We start from the raw sequence: 19,459 nt of genomic DNA on the forward strand, positions 1-19,459 counted from the left end.
TGTTATAAACTTACGGTTATTGAAGCAATTAAGAATATTTAACAATCGGATTTCAAGTATATTATTGTAGAATATGATTCTACATCTTAATGGTTAATATAGTAAAGAACAATACAATTGAATCCAACAAATATTATTTATTTGATCACTTTAAAATAAAATAATAGTAGTATAGCGAATAAGAAGAAGAAGAAAAAACAATAAGAATAAGAATAAGTTGCATGATTTTTTTTTTCTAAATTAATGTTGAGAAGCTTCTAGCACAGAATGGTGGGAACTTAGCGTCCTTAATTAAAGTGATTATGAATGTTTAATGATGAATTTTAATCATATTATTCTAGAATATGATTTAAATTCATATTATAAAAGTCAAAAGAGTTAAAGAAGCAAATACAATAGGGAAGCCCATATAACAATTGACTTTTTTTTTTCTGGTATTGTTTTGACTAATTAAGAATAACTAACCCTTTACTCCTACTTTTGTTGAAAAGATTTAATATAAGTGGGGCCAAACAATAATAATAATAATAATAACAAGAAGAAAATAACAATATTAATAATAAGAAGAAAATGACAATATACTATAATAATAATAAAAACAAGTGACCAACATGGATTGTGGTGCAGTGGATGAGATTGTTTCACCCTTAACCAGAGGCCGAGGGTTCAACCTGGGTATGGAGAAAACTCTGTTGGAAGCACTGTCATCTTAATGAGCTCTGCAACGTGCGATCCGGATTAGTCGGAGCTCCAATACGGATACCGGACACCGAATGGAAAACCAAAAAAAATAAAATAAGAACAAGTGGATTCAAGAGAATTGTATGTATCATTTTTACATCTTTAAAATTCATGTTGCCAAGTTTCTATTATGTTGGTGGAAACTTGGTGGTCTTTAAAGTGATCAAGAATCTTAAAACAATTAGATTTCATAAACATTATTATAAAATCTAAATTTTAATTTAATTTAATTTAATTACAACACTATTTTTGACTCGATACATACCTTAAAAACTATAAATAGAGATGTGATTTTACTATTTTACTTTTTAAATATAATAACTATTTAGCTTGAAAAATACCAATAAGGGATACTAAACAACATGGAAGTAAGAAAACGTAGTAAAGGAATAACAATACCAACAACAACACGACATACACAATGTAATCCCACATAGCGGAGTCTGGGGAGGGTAATATGTATGCAGACCATACCACTACCTCAGATGAATTAGAAATGTTGTTTTCGATAGATCCCTGACTTAGAAAAAATAATAATACCGATAAGGAAAATTAGACAACGTTCAGTAGAGAGGTTGTTTCCAATAGACCCCCGACTCAGGGAAAATAACAATACCGATAAGGGAAATTAGACAACATTCAATAGAGAAACTGTTTACCGATAAGGAAAATTAGACAAAAATTAGACAAGATTCGGTAGAGAAACTGTTTTCGATAGACCTAAACTCAGGGAAAATAACAATACCGATAAGGGAAATTAGACAAGATTCGGTAGAGAAAATGTTTTCGATAGACCCTGACTCAGGGAAAATAACAATACCAATAAGGGAAATTAAACAAGATCCGTTAGAGAAACTATTTTCCATAGACCCGACGCAGGGAAAATAACAATACCGATAAAGGAAGTTAAGACAATGTTCTCGAAAGTAAAATAAGAAAAACAATTAAAGGGGCATTCCGAGAATTGAACTCGGGACCTCTCGCACCCTAAGCGAGAATCATACCACTAGACCAAATGCCCATTACGTTTGCAATTATCACAAATAATCTTACATATAAATAGTATTTTTCTACCTAACCAAACAAACCCTAAAACCCTTTGTGTAAAACAAAGATCCAGTTGTGGGGTTTTTGCATCAGAATTTTTTGTCAAATGGCAAGAAGAACCCTTTTTCACTTAGTTAGATCTCGAGCTAATCTACTAAAATCCACCAATTTTCATTCAGGTTCTTGTTAATAAATTTAATTCATTTTTGTACAGTTGCTGTGTATATTTCAGTTGTTTATTGTGTGTGTGTGTGTGTATAGTTGTTTGTTTTGCAAGAAAATGGAAGTATGTGACACCCTTTTGTTTATCTTGCAATTTTGATTTAGGTTCTGTTTAAATTTAATTCATTTCTGTAAGTTGCTGTGTATATTTCAATTGTTTATTGTATATGTATGTATAGTTGTTTGTTTTGCAAGAAAATGGAAGTACGTGGCACCCTTTTGTTTATCTTGTTGGAAAAATGTATTTTTTTAACAACTGTGGTGTTTGGGCCAGCTCGACTAATTTCATGGGATATGTGTCACCTCCCACCAGCAGTAGCAGTAGGTATTGTGTAACTCTAACCACTAGGTCACACCCTTGGGTGCTCTTGTTGAAAAACTGTATGATTGCAATGCTATTGTTTTTCTCAAGAGAATTTGACCTCCTATGTGTCAAATGGAAACAAAGGCCAATATTACTTTAGCTGGTGGTGGGTGTCATTACTCATAGCTATTTGATTTAAACTATGTATGTGTGTGTGTGTCTCTCTCTATATATATATACGGGAGATGAATCTAGGATTTGAAGTTTATGAGGTGATTAGACGTGATATGATATATCTTTAGCTTATTGAGGACTTGGTTCTAGATAGGAGAGTATGGAGGTCGGGGATTAGGTTAGAAGGTTAGAGTTAGTTGAGTATTGTCTTGTTTCTATGAGGAATCGGCGTGGTGGTAATTTGGGGCTCAATACCGATTTCTCCTTGCATATCATTAGTATTAACATCTAGGTTGTGCAGACTCTTAACTGTCAATGTGGGCGCCTATGTCAGGTTCTCCAAAATAAAATACACTACTTTTGAAGAATCCGACACTCACCCGCTGATCTTTTTGAAGAGTCCGAGTAACAAAGATTAACATTCTTCTCATATATTCTTGTCCTTGATTTTGGTTACTACCTGACGTTTCTTGTACTTTGATTTTCACATTATTTAGCTCTGAATGTTATGTTACGGTTTCTTGATTATTTGCTGTGACTTAATTGCTATGTCTTATTTACTGACGTGTTTTCTTTTTTCAAGCTACTTTGTTATACGTTACTTGAGCTGAGGATCTTGTTGTTGTTGTTGTCGTTGAGTTTCTGGAACGACATCAAGTTCATTAATGTATACATGGTTTAAGCAAAAGCTATAGACTCTGTGAACTCACATTTTGTACTCTAGATCTGTCTTGGTACATATATGTGTATCTCTTCATGTTGAAGATTAGTGGGTTTGGTGGTACTCTGGAACACTGACTTAAAATATTGGATTTTCTTATCAGTGGGAAATTGCAATACAATAACTGTCATACAGTGCCAGCTTTTGATCACCTGAGTTGGGTGAAAAAGTGGACTGCTTAATGTGGCAAGTAAGCGGGAAAAAATTGTGGGCATGTTTAGAAAATGTCTTTCAAGGTGTTAGTACAGATGAAATTTATAGGTTTATAGCTCTAAGGTTTCGGTAGAGAGTATGCAACGACCACCATCTTCATGTCATACATTTTTAATACTGATCCACCGAGCCAGCTTGCCAGTATTCCATTATCTTTTTGGTCCATCCGCATTATACTGTGTTGATCATGAATCTAGTTTCTGCTTTACTAGATGTTAGAGTCTCAACTTCCATAATTTTTGCATTTGGGAATTGGGACAAATGAAAGAGTATTACTTTACGCTGTTGATCATATTTTGACCTTAAAACAGGTGACACATATTTTCTGAAAAGGAAAACATAATTCTTTGTGGTTATACTTGAAAGGAATGGAATTTCTGGTTTACTGAAGTGCATTGTTGTATATTCTTCGCCCGATAACTTTCTCTTTCAATTGGTAAGCTATTTTCTGCTTTCAGGTAGTCAAATGCTGTACTGTAGCCTTTTTCTTGTGATTAAATTGCACGTTGACCTTTCTCAGCTTTTTCCGTTTTTCCTTGATGAAATCCGTAAATATTAGAATGCCAAATTTTGGCCAGTAATAGGCAACTTGTCAGATGAAATCGTTGACAACTTATTTTAGTTGCAATATCCCATCCATTTTGTTGGGAACAATCTTGTAGTTGATGAAGTAAAAATTGAACAAAGTATGTTACGACTGTTTATCAGAAGAAATGTTGAACATTCATCATATGTTATAGTGGTAAAATCATACTTCAACTCTAGTAAATACTTGAAAGTTATCCCGATATATTGGAGGAACTTTTTCGCTGTACTGCTTCTACAATCTGCACCTGTTTTGTTTACTCAAGTCTATTTTATGACTTGTTCCTGGTGATTATGCTAAGCTCTCTGCTTGTTATTCCCCAATACCTTTACAGGTGGTCATCGGGCTAGTTATGGAACTTGGCCACTTGTCAGTGGTACCAAAACTGACCCTAGTCATGTGACACATCTAGCTGCTATCAATAAAAGGTGGCTGTCACAGTCTGCAGCTGCACAAAACGACCACAAGATCAGCATAGGGCCTCACAAAGGTGGAGAAGGAGGAAATGATGAAAAGGATGGTGGAGTTGTCTACTATGGTCCTATCTCGAACACGATAAAGAATGTGAAACTTCTGTCCCTTTCAACCTGTTGCCTCTCGGTGTCTTTAGGCCCTGTCATAACCTTCATGACATCTACCGATTCGAATGTGATACTAAAGGGAGCAGTTGCATCTACCGTTATATTCTTCAGTGCTTCTACAACCGCTGCGCTTCACTGGTTTGTGAGTCCTTATATTCACAAACTAAGATGGAAGCCCGGTTCAGATTCTTTCGAAGTGGAGATGATGTCTTGGCTGGCAACTTTTATTCCAAAGACGATTAAGTTTGCAGATATCAAGCCTCCTGAGACCAATAGACCTTACGTAACATTCAAGGCTAACGGAAACTTCTATTTTGTTGATGCCGAGCATTGTCAAAACAAGGCGCTATTGGCGAAACTTACCCCACAGAAACCTACTCATGAGTCAGCTTTCAAGAACTTGTGATAACTTCTTATCTGGAATAATTTGAGATTTTAAGGTATTGTTATTGCCTTGCTCACTAGAAGTTTCAATACTTGGAATCTTGGATATGTAAGCCTTGGCATCTTTCGTTTTTAGAATTATTATAACGGTGTTGTCCAGGCCAGCTTGTATGTACCTCCACTAGCCTTAGCGGCGATCATATTCACTAGATGAAGAGTGTGGACCATGATAGTTGATTAGTCAAGAACAGTTTGTTTCAAAACAACAACAACAACAAACCCAGTATATTCCCACATAGTGGGGTCTGGGGAGGGTAGAATGTACGTAGTCTGTACCATTCTCTTTAAAGAAGTAGAGAGACTGTGTCCGATAGACCCCCGGCTCAGGACAAAGAGCAATATAGTTTGTTTCAAAACATGTTGTCAAATTATCTAATCATGAATGCTCAAAAGATTTTTGTAGTGTTGGTAGATAACCTTATGCAAATTCTATTTTCCAATACTAGGTGGCTGGTTTTTTCATGCACTAAATGCAAATTGATCTTAGTGGATAGGAAACTTTTAATGACATCTGGTCAAGCATGCTAAGAAATGTATTCTTTGATTGGTTTGATAACTATCTTACAATATTTTGAGTTACTAAAACTTTTGCTATGCATGAAATCAATCAATCGAAACTGATATAATTCGAAAAAAGAACATGGAAACAATTGGTATACTTCGAGCTAAAAAGAAGTACAAAGTGGGTGAAAAGGGCTAAAGGTTCAACAATATATCATACGTAGAATTTACATATCACTACCTCGTGAAGGTAGAAAAGGGATAAAGGTTCATATTCGGGAAATGAAAATGCATGTCGATTTCTCCTCATTTGTCTACGCCTTGATGGTAGAGTGACCTCATTGTGTTAGTAAGAGGTATCCAATGGAATAGTCGGCTGGATTGGTAGAAGCTAGTAACCTTTAGAGAAATAATGGAGAAGTGCCTCCCTCTGTCGTTGTCGCTCGCTCGGCTCAACTTCGGAAGATTAATTTTGAAGGGGAGTGTTGGAGTAACTGGTAAAGTTGCTGCCATATAACCAGGAGGTCACGGGTTCAAGCCTTGGAAACAGCCTCTGGCAGAAATGTAAGGTAAGACTGCGTACGATACACCCTTGTGGTGGGATTCTTCCCTGGACACCGTGCGTAGCGATAGCTTTAGTGCACCGGCTGCCCTTTTTTAATCGAAGCTGGGCATTTCTTCTAGTTCACTATCATCTTTTCTTGCAGCTCATGTCGACATTAAACTAGTTAAAAACACACAAGCTAGTCTATCCACCACCATCTTAAAAATGATTATATTTAATAAGTTCAATGCTTAACAAATGATATTTGGAATAGTACACATTTTTGAATTGCATAGATTGGAAGGGCCTAAAGAACACTTTCAAGAATTATGTTGGCTCTTGGATATTTTTTTAATTTAGATAATATTAGGCATTTTTAAAAAACCAAATAAATATTGAAAAAATTATAAAAACTATATATTCCTATTCAAAAGTTGGTGAATATGTTGATGCCACGTAGGACATTGACCATTAAAAGAAAAGTCAACTTAAGACCATTTTAATTGATACATATCATATGTTGGTTTATGATACAACACATGTGAAACATATGGTCAACTTTTGGCCTATTCAACATCCACCCACCCATTCCCCAATAAAGACTAAATGTAGAATTTCATTAAATACAAGATAATATAGTTATACTAGCATGTTAATTGAAATTTAACTACATGTAATTGCCTATAGTAAATATGAATTTATAAAATAATAAATATTTATATATTAATCTAATCAATAAACAATGACATATGATATGTGAGTTATTTAAAAAGTACCTCTTTTCCAAAAGTATGGGGGGGAGGTTTTCTACACCATAGAGTATATTAATTTAAGTTTGACGGTTAAGGTATGTTTCTATGATCATTATTTTGAGCTGCATTTATTCGATTTGATCTGTCTTTAATCCAAAAGATATTTCGTCTTTTAAATTTTGAACTTGTTTTTATATAGTCCTGACTTTCCCGCTCATTTTCATATGAAATTGCCCTAAGACAAACTTTTCAATAAACACCCTTTTGAGTTACGAATTTTAATTTGCGACGAACGCCTTACTGAATTCAACTATCAATGATTCATGGATTGTTTAAATTATCGAAAATCAATAAATAAAAAGAGTAACTCTCATTGTCAGGAGTACAAAGATTATACTACGAGATTTGAACTTTAAACTCTAATTGAGGTAAGAATATCACGTGATTTTATCTACTCCGACCTTGTTAGATTAAGGCATCGTATCTATACTGATAGAAGAAGTAGGCATTACTTAAAACAAATGAAAATACACACAAATTGATCTGAACATCATTGTTGCAAAAAAAAAAAAACCAAGACATTCTTCGTCAGAGCAAAATATTTTAATGATTTTGTGAAATTATTCTTAATCAGAGATATCAAATCGGAATCCCTCTAAGTATGACATCTTGTTTGTTAAAGAATTTTATCGTTATGTGCGATTTCTCAACACAAATTCGAATTAATCGAATTACGAAATATAAAGTAATATCGCGTGGACGCATGTAGAGAAGAGAATCATTCATCCAATGCAAAAAAACAAAGAGCACACTATATGCAAAAATAACTTCAAAATTTCTCCTTCCCTCTTTCTTTCTCTACAAAGGTATAAAGTTCAAGTCCCTTTAAGTACGAATAGCTTAGTTGGTTAGAGCATATAGCTGTTAACCACAACATCGGATGTTCGACCCTTCCTTCTAACGTCTCCAGTTGAAGGAGAGCCTTGGAGTAACTGGTAAAGTTGCTGCCATGTGATCAGGAGGTCACGTGTTCAAGCCTTGGAAGCAGCTCCTTGCAGAAATGTGAGATGAGGCTGTCAGACTCTTTCTTAAACTCTGGGCACCGCAGGAGCTTAGTGCCCGAACCACCATTTTTTCTCTCTAAGTATGAAGTCGCGTTTATTAACACTTTACCCTATATACGACTGAAATGTAAGGCGAGACTACATAAAATAGATTCTTGTAGTCGAACCTTTTCTCGAATTCTGCGTATTGCGGAAGCTTAGTGCACCAAACTGTTATTTTTTTTCCCTCCAAATACGAAGTCTCGTTTATTAGAGAACTCTTTACCCCTATATATGACCTCTCACTTTTTAGTACGAATTCGAATTTAATCGTTTTAGGAAGACATAAAGTTATATTGTGTGGGTGCATGTAGAGAATCATACCTCCAATGCCTACACAAAGCACACTAAGCAAAATTGACTTCAAAATTCACAAAATCTCTCCCCCCTCTTTCTCTCTCTAAAGCACTGCACTTTCTCTCTCTAGAAAAAAATCATTACATACACTAAACACTATATATATTCACACACAAAAACCCTAGTTCCTCCGCGATCCTCCTCCATCGACGACGGCGAACGTATCCCGGAGCTCCGATGGACATTCGCTAATTCATTATCCAACTCCGACGATTTACTTGTACTGTTTTTCCGTTGAAGTTTTTGCGGAAGGTTCTAGAAGAAAAATGTATAAGAATCAATTACAGGAACTAGCACAGAGGAGTTGTTTCAATTTGCCTTCGTATACTTGTATTCGTGAAGGTCCGGATCATGCGCCGAGATTTAAGGCGACGGTTAATTTCAATGGAGAGGTTTTCGAAAGTCCGAATTATTGTTCTACATTGAGACAAGCGGAGCATTCTGCTGCTGAAGTTGCGTTGAATGCGCTGTCGAATCGTGGACCTTCTAATTCTCTTGCTGCTAGAATTTTGGTAAAAATTTTTTTTGGTGATTTTTAGTGAGTTTTTTTTGTTATTTTTGGATTATTTTGTGTTAAGGTTTGATAATTTTTCTTTTTGAAAGTAAATTGTATATGCATTTGTGATTTTCCTAATTTTTAGTGAGTTTTTTGGTTATTTTTTTGATTATTTTGTGTTATTTTTGTTAATTGTGCTTTTTGGAAATGAATGGTTATGCTTTTGGATGTAATGTATATATGTATTTGTGATTTTTCTGTGTTCTTTGGTGTGTATGTAGCTAGAATTCTAGATTTTTGTCCAATAGCGAGTTTTTAAGGTATTTTTTTTCCCATCATTTTGTGTTAGTTTTGTTAATTATGCTTTTTGAAGGGAAGCTTTGGAGCAACTGCAAAGTTGCTACCACGTGACCAAGAGGTCACTGCTTCAAGCCTTGGGAACAGCCTTTGGCAGAAATGCAAGGTAAGGTTGGTTGCGTTCTATAGACCCTTGTGATCCGGCCCTTTCACTAAATCCTGCGCATAGCGAGAACTTAAGTAAGGTTGGTTGCGTTCGATAGACCCTTGTGATCGGGCCAGAACTTAAGTAAGGTTGGTTGCGTTCGATAGACCCTTGTGATCGGGCCCTTTCCCAGATCCTGCGCATAGCAAGGCTTAAGTACACTGGGACAATCCCCCCTTTTTGGTTGGGGGGGGGGGGGGGGGGGGCGGGGTTAATTATGCTTTTTGAAAATGAATTGTATTTGCATGTGTTACTCTTGGTGTGTAAAGTTATCCAAGGTTTGTCACCTAGAATTCTAGTGTTTTTTCCAAGTTTTTAGTGTTTTTTCGTCATTTTGTGTTAGGTTTATTAATTTTGCTTTTTGGAAATGAATTGTATCTACTTTTAAATTTAGTCTATATGCATTTGTGACTTTCTATGCTATCGGTGTGCAAAGTTATGCAGGGGTAGGGTAGCCAAGGGTGTGGCCTAGTGGTTAATGAAGTTGGTTAAGAACCTGAGGTCTCGGGTTCAAATCCTTAAGTGATTCTTGCTGTTTGTCCTACCTTTGGTGGAGAAATATATCTGTTGCTGGTGGGAGGTGGCAGGTATCCCGTGGATTTAGTCCAGGTGCACTAGAGAAGTTACCTAGGGGTAGGTAGCTAGAATTCTGGTGTTTTTTTCGGATTTTAGCGAGTTTTTAGACTTTTTTTTAATTATTTGTGTTAGGTTTGTCAATTATGCTTTTTAGAAATGAACAGTATCTACTTTTGGATTTAAATGTATGTGCATTTTTGATTTTTGTAAATTCTTGGTGTGTAGTTACCCATTTTTGTATGCTCTTGCTGTGTAGTTACCCATTTTTGTATACTCTTGGTGTGTAATTACCCATTTTTGTATACTCTTGGTGTGTAGTCACCCATTTTTGTATACTCTTGGTGTGTAGTTACCCAAGGGTAGGTAGCTAGAATTTTGGTTTTTTTTTGATTTTAGCGAGTTTTTAGTAATTTTTTTTTAATCGCTTCGCATTGCTTTCTTAAATATGCTTTGGCTTTTTGAAAATGAACGGTATCCACCTTCAGATTAAATATACACACATTTGTGATATAAGCCGCTGGTCTAGTGGAAACAATCTCTCTATCTCTGCGAGATAGGGGTAAGGTCCGCGTATACTCTACCTTCCCTAGATCCCACTTGTTGGATTACACCAGGTATGTTGTATTGTTGCATTTGTGTTTTTCTAAGTTTCAGTGACTATGGTTTACTATGGTTTTCTGCACCCTTGGTGTGCAAAGTTACCCAGCGGTAGGTAGCTAAAATTGTTGTTTATGTTCCTATTTTAGCGAGTTTTTTTTTTTTTCTTTTTCTTTTTAAACATTTGTGTTAGGTTTCCTAAATATGCCTTTTCCATTCGAGATTGGTTTTCTGAAAATGAATGGTACTCCCTCCATCCACTAAGCTAAAAATAGATGTCCACTTTTACTCACTTAGTTCCTAATGTATATGCATTTTTTATTCTTTCTAAGTATGTGGAACTATTGATTTTCTTCACTCTTGGTATGCATAGTTACCCAGGGGTAGGTAGCTGGTAGCTGGTAGTCATGTGCACATAAATTGACCCGGACACTTACATTAGAGAAAAAAGTAATAAATATTGGTCATTTATGCTAAGCCGATTAAAGAAGTGCAGTTGTGTGAGGTCAAGATATTATTAGTGTACTTCATTTTCTTGATCAGTATTTACAATTTTTCCTTAAACAGATATTTCCTTTTCTCTTGTTTTTTTTCCTAGTTTGATTTACGGGAATAATTCGACTGTGAGGTTTGCATGACATATTCGCTCTCAAATTGCTGTTGTAGTTTGATGACCAATGTCAAATAGTTTAGCTATGATGAATGTTTTGAACTTGTCATAGTTCAGGAGGGAAGCAAGAACTCCTTGTTATGTGTCTGTTAGCTGCATTATCTATTCAGATAGTACCAACTAAGGTAGGTGTTAGCCGAGAACAATAACTAGTAATTTTAGGTATGCTTTCATGGAAGTTACAAATGCATGGAATAGTGATGTCCTTTAGTAAGTGTAGTAGAGTGTATATGTTGTGGCATTTTTGGAATCATCATCTAAATATATGTTTTTTTCCTTAAAAAAATATTGATTTGTTAGTAGTCCTCTTCTGACTGGCTTTCCTTGTTTTTCAGGCATTAAAAACCTTAGTTTTTCGTACTGTGCAAAGTGAATAAACTTGAGCACCAGTATTAGGTAGGGAACTTTTTGTATGCAAACATAGGAGCTATGCACCCTTTAAGTTTAGGCATTACATTCACTGAGTGACTGTTCAAAACCTTTAGGTCTGTCAAGCTACCATAATAGTGTGAAGGTTTGTTAGGGTTCTAATTTAAGATGGAGTCCAGATCTCTGGAGGACATGGCCAACTTCTGATGGTTCTGTAGGTAGTTGGACTAGATATGTAAAGTTGCATAATTTCTGTATCATGATAATCTTGTAGTTAGGTAAATTTAGTGTTAAAACAAATCTACATTTCACCGACCAGTATCATATATATTGTTGCAGTAAAAAATGATGGCACTGGTGCAAATGAGCCCAACAATTGTAACCATAAATAGTGGCCTCCATGGATTTTATGCAGTACCTAATTGTTTTAAATTGATATATTAATTGGACTTATTTGTGAAAGAATAAGGCTTTGTGGTTGCTTCTGCTTGTTATTTTGGTTTCTAATTTCTGTATGCCCATGATTTTGTAGGATGAGACTGGGGTATATAAGAATCTCTTACAGGAAGTTTCACAAAGAGTAGGAGCATCATTGCCAGCATATACAACAGTTAGATCTGGTCTAGGACACCTTCCTGTCTTTACCTGCACAGTAGAGTTGGCAGGCGTCGCATTTACTGGTGAGCCAGCGAAGAATAAGAAGCAAGCTGAAAAGAATGCAGCTATGGCAGCTTGGTCGTCTCTGAAATTATGTAAGTGATACAATTTTTATGAACCAATTGATATTTACTGCATGAGTTAATTGGGAACGTTATTTCTCTATGAAGAAGTTATCGTAAAACTGCACTGTGTCTATGCATGTGTGTGTTGGAGAGTCTTATAGAATTGTTATAAATGCCAAATCATGTATTGTGTTATGAATTTGGCCACGCAAATGGATGGATTTAGAGCTTGTTTGGATGGGCTTATAGCTGGTCTTACTATCACTCGGTAGAATTTACCTTCCAATATTAGTGGCACATTCTTATCACACAAAACACTAGAAGCTAGAATCCATTTTATCCATCCCGCTCCAATATGATGTGTACATCATCATCAATCTCTCCATTGCCTTGGATTACTGTCCTAGGTACGTGAGACTTCCTCTTGGAGATGACTTGTGGATCAAGTATTTTATTTTAGTCAACTCAACTTGAAATTTTTAGACTCTATCGATCTCCAATGTCATGTTGATTCCACTTTACATCTTGTCAATTAGTACTATGTCATCACCAAATATCAAGCACCATTACACGACCCCTTGAATGTGATATGTCAATGTGTCCATCACCAAGGCAAATGAAAATGAGCTAAGAGTGGATCCCTAGTGCTACCCCATCACGACTAGTAAGTGTTCCGAGTCACCTCCACTATCCTTACTGTGTCTTGGCTCCATCGTACATGTTCTTAATCACTCTAGTGTATGTTGCAAGTACACCTCTAACTTCCAACAATCTCCATAGAACCTCTGTATGCTTCTTTAGATATTAGGTGGTGGAAAAAGGGGAACCTCGGTGGCCCAGGATCGTGGATTTCTCGCTTGTGTTGAAAGTGAAGAAGCTTTCCGTTCCTTCCAGTCGAGCATGCCCACCCTTTGGCACTTCCTTTTCCAGAGTAGTAGTAGGAAAAATGGAAGTGCACTTGATTGTCATTTTTTTGCCGTGTCGTAAGACAAAAAGTCACATGCGAGACCTTAAAACTAATACCTTGAGGAAATGCCCCTTACTCTACGAACCAAGTCTGTCTAACTAGGCACCACCTTCTTTTTATCCATTAGTAGCATTTCCTTTCACCGAGGAATGGGCGGAGAACCATCATTCACGTACAATTCCTTCCCACTAAAGAACGATTGAGAACTTTACATCAACCTCATCTTTTTGCTAGGTCCAAGCCAAAATTCTAATCAATAGAAGGAAAGGAAATCAGAAAGATAGGTGAACACCTTGACTATAGTAGAGGTCAGATGTTTTTGTGTGCATAAGCAACAAATCTCCCCTTGTTTTGGGAATGTTGGTGGCCGTGTGTGAATTTTTTCAAAAAGTGCGGCCTGATTGATGTTGTTTACTTTGATTTTATTGAGGTGGTTTTGGGAGGCGAGAAGTGACAAAAAGCTAGAAGCCCCCCACTTCATTGAGGCGAGAAGCGACGCGCTCACCTCTTTGAGGTGAAGCGCCAATTCATACAACAAAAATTGAAATATTGAATTTGCATATCGAACTAACCAAAACCTCAATAGCAATAACATAAATAACAAATAGTTTAATTCAAAAACTAAAAGAAGATAGTAAATATGGAAATTGTAGAACTAGATAGTCAATAGTAATTCATAAGACGAGAAAATTCAAAACCAAATTATAAACGAAACAACAGCTATTCTTCTTCAAGATTTTCAAATTCTTGAAGTGCAAAGTGTTTGCATTATATTGGTCTTCGCCGTCTTCCTCCTTGGAGTCTCCGTCAATTAGGGACCTACTTGAACGTGTAGCTACTCCTTTTTCCTTGTTTATGTGATCTTGAAGAGCTCTCCCTAATACCATTATAAGTTGCTAGGACTGTTCACTTTCGGTGCTGCACTCATGTCGAAACTACATGGGTGTGGGATCCACCCTGATTTGGTCAACGGATTTTTGATACGTTGACCAAAATCGACTGAGAAATTCCGGAAAGATTCGATGATTCTGTAATCAAAACAAAAGCTAAGGTGAAATTGAAGAAAATGGATCTTCAGCTCAAGAAAAATGTTTTTCAGAACAGGTTTGAAAAACACAAGATCAGAGAAAAAGTTACGATGAAACTATCGAAGAAAAGAAAAATATTGGCAGCAAAAATAGTAAAGATAACCAAAGTAAAAAAAATAACTGTAGAGATAACCAAAGTAACAATAATATTATTGATAAGGAGGAGGGAGCAAATAAGGTGCTCTAAACTTGAACCATGCTAAATACATGGCAATTGAACCTTGCTATTCCCCACTCCATGACATGGCATCCTTCGCTGAACCATTCCTCGCTGTGCTCTTCTCATTATCATCTGCTGCCCTTTCTTCCTCTTGGCTATTCACGCATGGAGATCATCGTATGTATGCTTGACTTTGGTTGCGGTGCTATAGATGTAGAAGTACATTATGGGGGAATGATATAATGACAAATGTGGTTTTAGATGCACAAACCTACACTTGTATGCCTTTTGGTTTCGTGGGCGACACTCATGTACTGCCCTTTTGTTTTGTGAATAATGCTAGACGTATTGACGTTATCATGCTAGCTAGCCAAACTCAAGTATTATGATAATTAAGCTCGAGTTCTGTGAAATGTTAAATGAGCGTTAATATTTAATCAGTACAAGCAAATAAACGAGCTTTTGAGTTGCCAGGTTCAATGATATATTATTTCTAGAAACTAGTATGTAAAAACTAAATATGGTTTAAAATCTTCTTACACAGAGATAAAATATTTGAAAAGATATTTATACATCGATATATTCATGTGCGTGTGAGGATACAAGCTCAAAACTCTGCTCTATTATAAAAGAAATGGGCTGCGCTAGAGGTTTAATCGATGAGCGAGTCAATTACAACACTTAGGGTGAGTGATACTAGGGTTGCAGACTGAAATTCTTATTGAACAATGAAAAAGATTAAACCAGGTTGGCTATTTCTTTTGTTTCGGAGCTTAATGACTTATCCCGCCAACTCATTAGAAAATGATATGCTAGGAGGTCCAGTGATTACTGACATAAAGAACTTGATGGAGAAGTATTTTTAGTGCTAGAATGTTATTTGCCTGAATGTTTTACAAATGTCTATATCATCAGTGCTGCATGGATTATCAATTTTTAGGAGAACTTCCAATGCTACGATCTAATCTTTGCTTGAATATTTGTGCTTGCAAATCATAATATTTTAGTTCCTAATTTTCAATTAGATTGATATTCACCTACCAATAAAAAAAATTAGTAGATTGATGTTCATTTTGTATACTGATGACCCGCTTTAATTTGTATCTTACGATCAGCAATAATTAGGTACACTATTCTGCGTGACATTCTTCTACATTTTTTTTTTTCTCTCAGTGGCACAGCAGTCTGAAACTTCAAAATCAGACCGAGGAAGGAATGATGAGCAAGAGCATGTAACTGTTGCACGTGCACTACAAAGGTACATTTTCAAGGCAAGGGTGGCTAGAGTACCATTCCCCATTAAATTTCCGACAGCCAGTCCAAGACCAACTAATGTACAGCAGCTTCCATCTACTACGTCAAAACTTCTTCCCCTAATATGTCCAAGAACGGCTCCTCGCAGTAGACCAGTCAGTCCGTTATGTCTAAAACCTACTTCTCAAAGTAGACCCATCGATAGTACAGGAAGTGACGCACCACTGAGTCCAAGGACAGCTCAAACCATAAATAATATTTTAAAGGACAGCTTCATTATGGATAATCACAGGGTTCGACCAGAGAAGTTCCCTGCTGCTGGTGCAGCACCATATATTCCTGTCAGGCATTTTGGCCCACACCATCGGATGGCTCCTCCGGTGACCATACGGAATGCAATTCCTGCTTTCTCTGCACCACCACTTTCTCAATCATCTCAGTCTCCTAGGGTGATGAGGCCTCCAGGTCTGAGAGTGGCACCACCTGTCTGTATAAGACAAGCAGTGCCAGTTTATGCTGCACCCCCTGTTCGGGCAGAGGAGCTCCCCAAATTAGATAGGGCGATGATGAGGCATCCAGGTATGGGAGTGGCACCACCTGTCTGTATGAGACAGGCAGTGCCAGTTTATGCTGCATCACCTGTACGAGCAGAGGAGCCAACCAGTTTAGATACAGCGCTTCAAGTAAAGGAGCCTACATTTTCTAAAGCTCCATCTGTTAAAGTTGACGAACCGCTAGCTTTGAAGACACCCGAAATTCAGGTACAGGAATTACCAACTTGTGAAGCGGTGATAGGCGAGGCTGAATTGCTGCATGATCTTTCTGAAGAAAAATCACGTTCTCAAGTCCAACAAACTAAGGGAGAGGAGCCAACTGACATTGAAGTTTCAAGGAGCGTGACAATGCCAGCGGATGGTACCAAGATTGCAGCGGAGGAGAAGCCACATGACTCTCTGGAGATTGAGAATCTGAAACGGCTAAACATTTGATGTGATGTCGGGAGTGGCATATTACAAACTATGAAACCTTTAGTAAGCTTTTGTTCTGCCCTTCTGGGTTTTAGTTTGCAAGTGTCAATGTAGTCTCAAATATATCAGCTCCTTTCACATTTTTCATTTGGAATAGTTTTATTGAGATAGATGTTGCTACATTTCACTGCTGTTTTTCGAGTCTCCTTGTCGTTCATTGCCATTTACCTGCAACCCCGAGGGAAATTACTTGTGGGTACTAGAGTTTTGCCTGTGTCTATGTGCTTGTTGCTTCATTGGATTCCACTGAAGCAACTGTGGGCTTATGCCCCCACCCTCCTCTACCACCACCATCACCCCCACACGTTTCTTTTTGACAATTGTGGGCTATTACGGATGCTTGACACGAGGCAAAGCTCAATGATAATTAAGGGACTGCGTACTTCGGCCATGTTGATAAACTAGTTTGACCGAAAGTTATATAAATCAGTAACTTTCCCTTGGTTTTTTCCTGTGGTGTTTGAGTCAGATTTTGTGCACCTCGATTAAATTCATGGAATTCGTTTGTTTTACCTCTCACCAAGTACCGTGTACCATTCTTTTCTCCCTCTGGTGTTCGGGCTAATGTTATGCGCACCTCGATTAATTCCACGGGATACCTATTACCAACTAACCATCAAGCACGTAGACACGAAGTAAAACTGTAAGCTGTTTTGTTTCGCCCTCTTTTTGAAGATTGTGGGTTATAACATGCAATGTGGTTTTCTTTACCCAGTTATAAGAGAAACTAATATAAAGTAAAAATTCACATGGCACATCCAGCGAAGCATTAACCACATAAACAACATATCCAGATTAATCACCAGTGCAAATGTTTCGGGGAAGCATATCATCTACTAGGGCTTCACGGATGAACCCATCAGGTTTGAGGTCAAACAGTTTCGATCACACATATTTAAGAAAATTCATGGACTAATATACACGGAAGGCCTCGAATATTTTAATTCCTATTTCAAGAACTTAAAATTCCAAATGAGCAACACGACCCTAAAAAGCATAAACTATCATTTACTAGGCTCTTACGGTGACACCAAAAATTTAAGGTTAAAAATTCTAAATGAGCGACGGTCCGTTCGCGCCGTTTCTCCTGTTTGACCACCCAAATGGCTCCGTCGACCCCGCCGGGCCACCTTCACTCACTCCACACACGGTCGGGGGACGGCCTGTTGATTTTCGGCCCAAATCGCAAATGGGCCCCACGTCCACCCCGAAAAACGTGGGCTAACACCCATCGAATTGGCTTTGAAATGTATCGTTCGCGCCGTTTCGCTCGTTTAACCACCCAAATGGCGCCGTCGGGACACCCTCACCCGTTTCACATACGGTCAAGGAGCCGCCGATCGATTTTCGGCCCGAACTGCCCTCGGGCCTTGGGCCCACCCCGAGAACCGTGGGCCAACACCCACCGATTTGGCCCGAAAATGACCCGTTCGCGCCGTTTCACCCGTTTGATCATCCAAACCGCCGCGCTGACTACGATGGACCACACTAGGTCGCTCCCCAGCCTGCTTGGGACAGCCCGATCGATTTTTGCCCCAAATCACCCCCGAGTCTACCCCAAAAATCGTGGGCTATAGCACATCGATATAGCCCGAAAATGGGCCGTTCACGTTGTTTCGCCCGTTTGACCACCCAAATTGCCCAAAACCATAAAGGCCTACACTAGGCCGCTCCCCAGCCTGTTCGGGCCAACCCGGTTAATTTTTAGCCAAAATCACGCCCGGTCCCCACGCCTACCCAACAGCGCGAACGGGCCATTTTTGGGCCAAATCGGTATGCCATAACCCACGATTTTTGGGTTGGGCACCGTTTGGCCCGAAAAAGGCCCGTTCGCATTGTTTCGCCCGTTTGACCACCAAAACAGCCCAAAAACCTACAAAGGCCTATACTAGGCCGCTCCCCAGCCTTTTTGGGGAAGCCCGATCAATTTTTGGCCAAAATCACGCACAGCCCCTGGGCCCACCCCAAAAACAAGGGGCAATATAACACTGATTCGCTCGAAAATTGCCCGTTCGCGTCGTTTCGCCCGTTTGACCACCTAAATCGCCCAAAAAACCATAAAGGCCCACACTAGGCAACTCCCCAGCTTGTTTAAGGCAGCCCGATAGATTTTTGGCAAAAATCACGCCTGTCCCCGGGCCCACCTCAAAGATCGTGGGCTATAACACACCGATTTGGCTCGAAAATGGCCCGTTCGAGCAGTTTCACCAATTTGACCACCCAAACCGCCCAAAATACCACAACGGCCCATACTAGGCCGCTTTCCAACCTATTTGGGGCAGCCCAATAGATTTTTGGCAAAAATCATGCCCAGCCCCCGGGCCATTCCAAAAATCATGGGCTATAACACACCGATTTAACCTAAAATTGGCCCGTTCGCGTCGTTTCTCCCGTTTAACCACCCAAACCGCCCAAAAAACCACAATGGCCCATACTAGGCCGCTCCCTAGCCTGGTTGGGGCAGCCCGATCGATTTTTCACCAAAATCACGCTCGGCCCCCCGGGCCCACCCCAAAAACCGTGGGCCATAGCACACCAATTTTGCCGAAAAATGGGCCGTTCGCGCCGTTTCACCCGTTTGACCACCCAAACCACCAAAAAAACCATAAAGGCCCACACTAGGTCGCTCCCTAGTCTGTTTGGGGCAGCTCAGTCAATTTTTAGCCAAAATCTTGCCCTTCCCATGGCCCACCCCATAAATCGTGGGCTATAACACACCGATTTGGTTCGAAAATGGCCC

General features: G+C 38.4%; 2 protein-coding genes and 1 non-coding gene across 3 annotated transcripts; 2 read left to right on the forward strand and 1 right to left on the reverse strand.

The window, feature by feature from the left end:
- Positions 1 to 1,690: 1,690 nt before the first annotated feature.
- On the reverse strand, positions 1,691 to 1,762 carry TRNAP-AGG. Its single transcript has one exon. It is a non-coding gene; the product is annotated as a tRNA-Pro (tRNA).
- On the forward strand, positions 1,714 to 5,184 carry LOC107871479. Its single transcript, XM_016718427.2, has 2 exons — positions 1,714 to 1,967; positions 4,343 to 5,184. The coding sequence occupies exons 1-2, from the start codon at positions 1,895 to 1,897 to the stop codon at positions 4,993 to 4,995; spliced, it is 726 nt and encodes a 241-aa protein (XP_016573913.1). The 5' UTR covers positions 1,714 to 1,894; the 3' UTR covers positions 4,996 to 5,184.
- Positions 5,185 to 8,200: 3,016 nt separating this feature from the next.
- Positions 8,201 to 16,841, forward strand: LOC107871480 (double-stranded RNA-binding protein 2). Its single transcript, XM_016718428.2, has 3 exons — positions 8,201 to 8,802; positions 12,033 to 12,252; positions 15,611 to 16,841. The coding sequence occupies exons 1-3, from the start codon at positions 8,557 to 8,559 to the stop codon at positions 16,678 to 16,680; spliced, it is 1,536 nt and encodes a 511-aa protein (XP_016573914.1). The 5' UTR covers positions 8,201 to 8,556; the 3' UTR covers positions 16,681 to 16,841.
- The last annotated feature ends 2,618 nt before the right edge of the window (positions 16,842 to 19,459 follow it).

This window comes from Capsicum annuum, chromosome 5 (genome assembly GCF_002878395.1).
Source record: "Capsicum annuum cultivar UCD-10X-F1 chromosome 5, UCD10Xv1.1, whole genome shotgun sequence".
Classification (NCBI taxonomy): domain Eukaryota; kingdom Viridiplantae; phylum Streptophyta; class Magnoliopsida; order Solanales; family Solanaceae; genus Capsicum; species Capsicum annuum.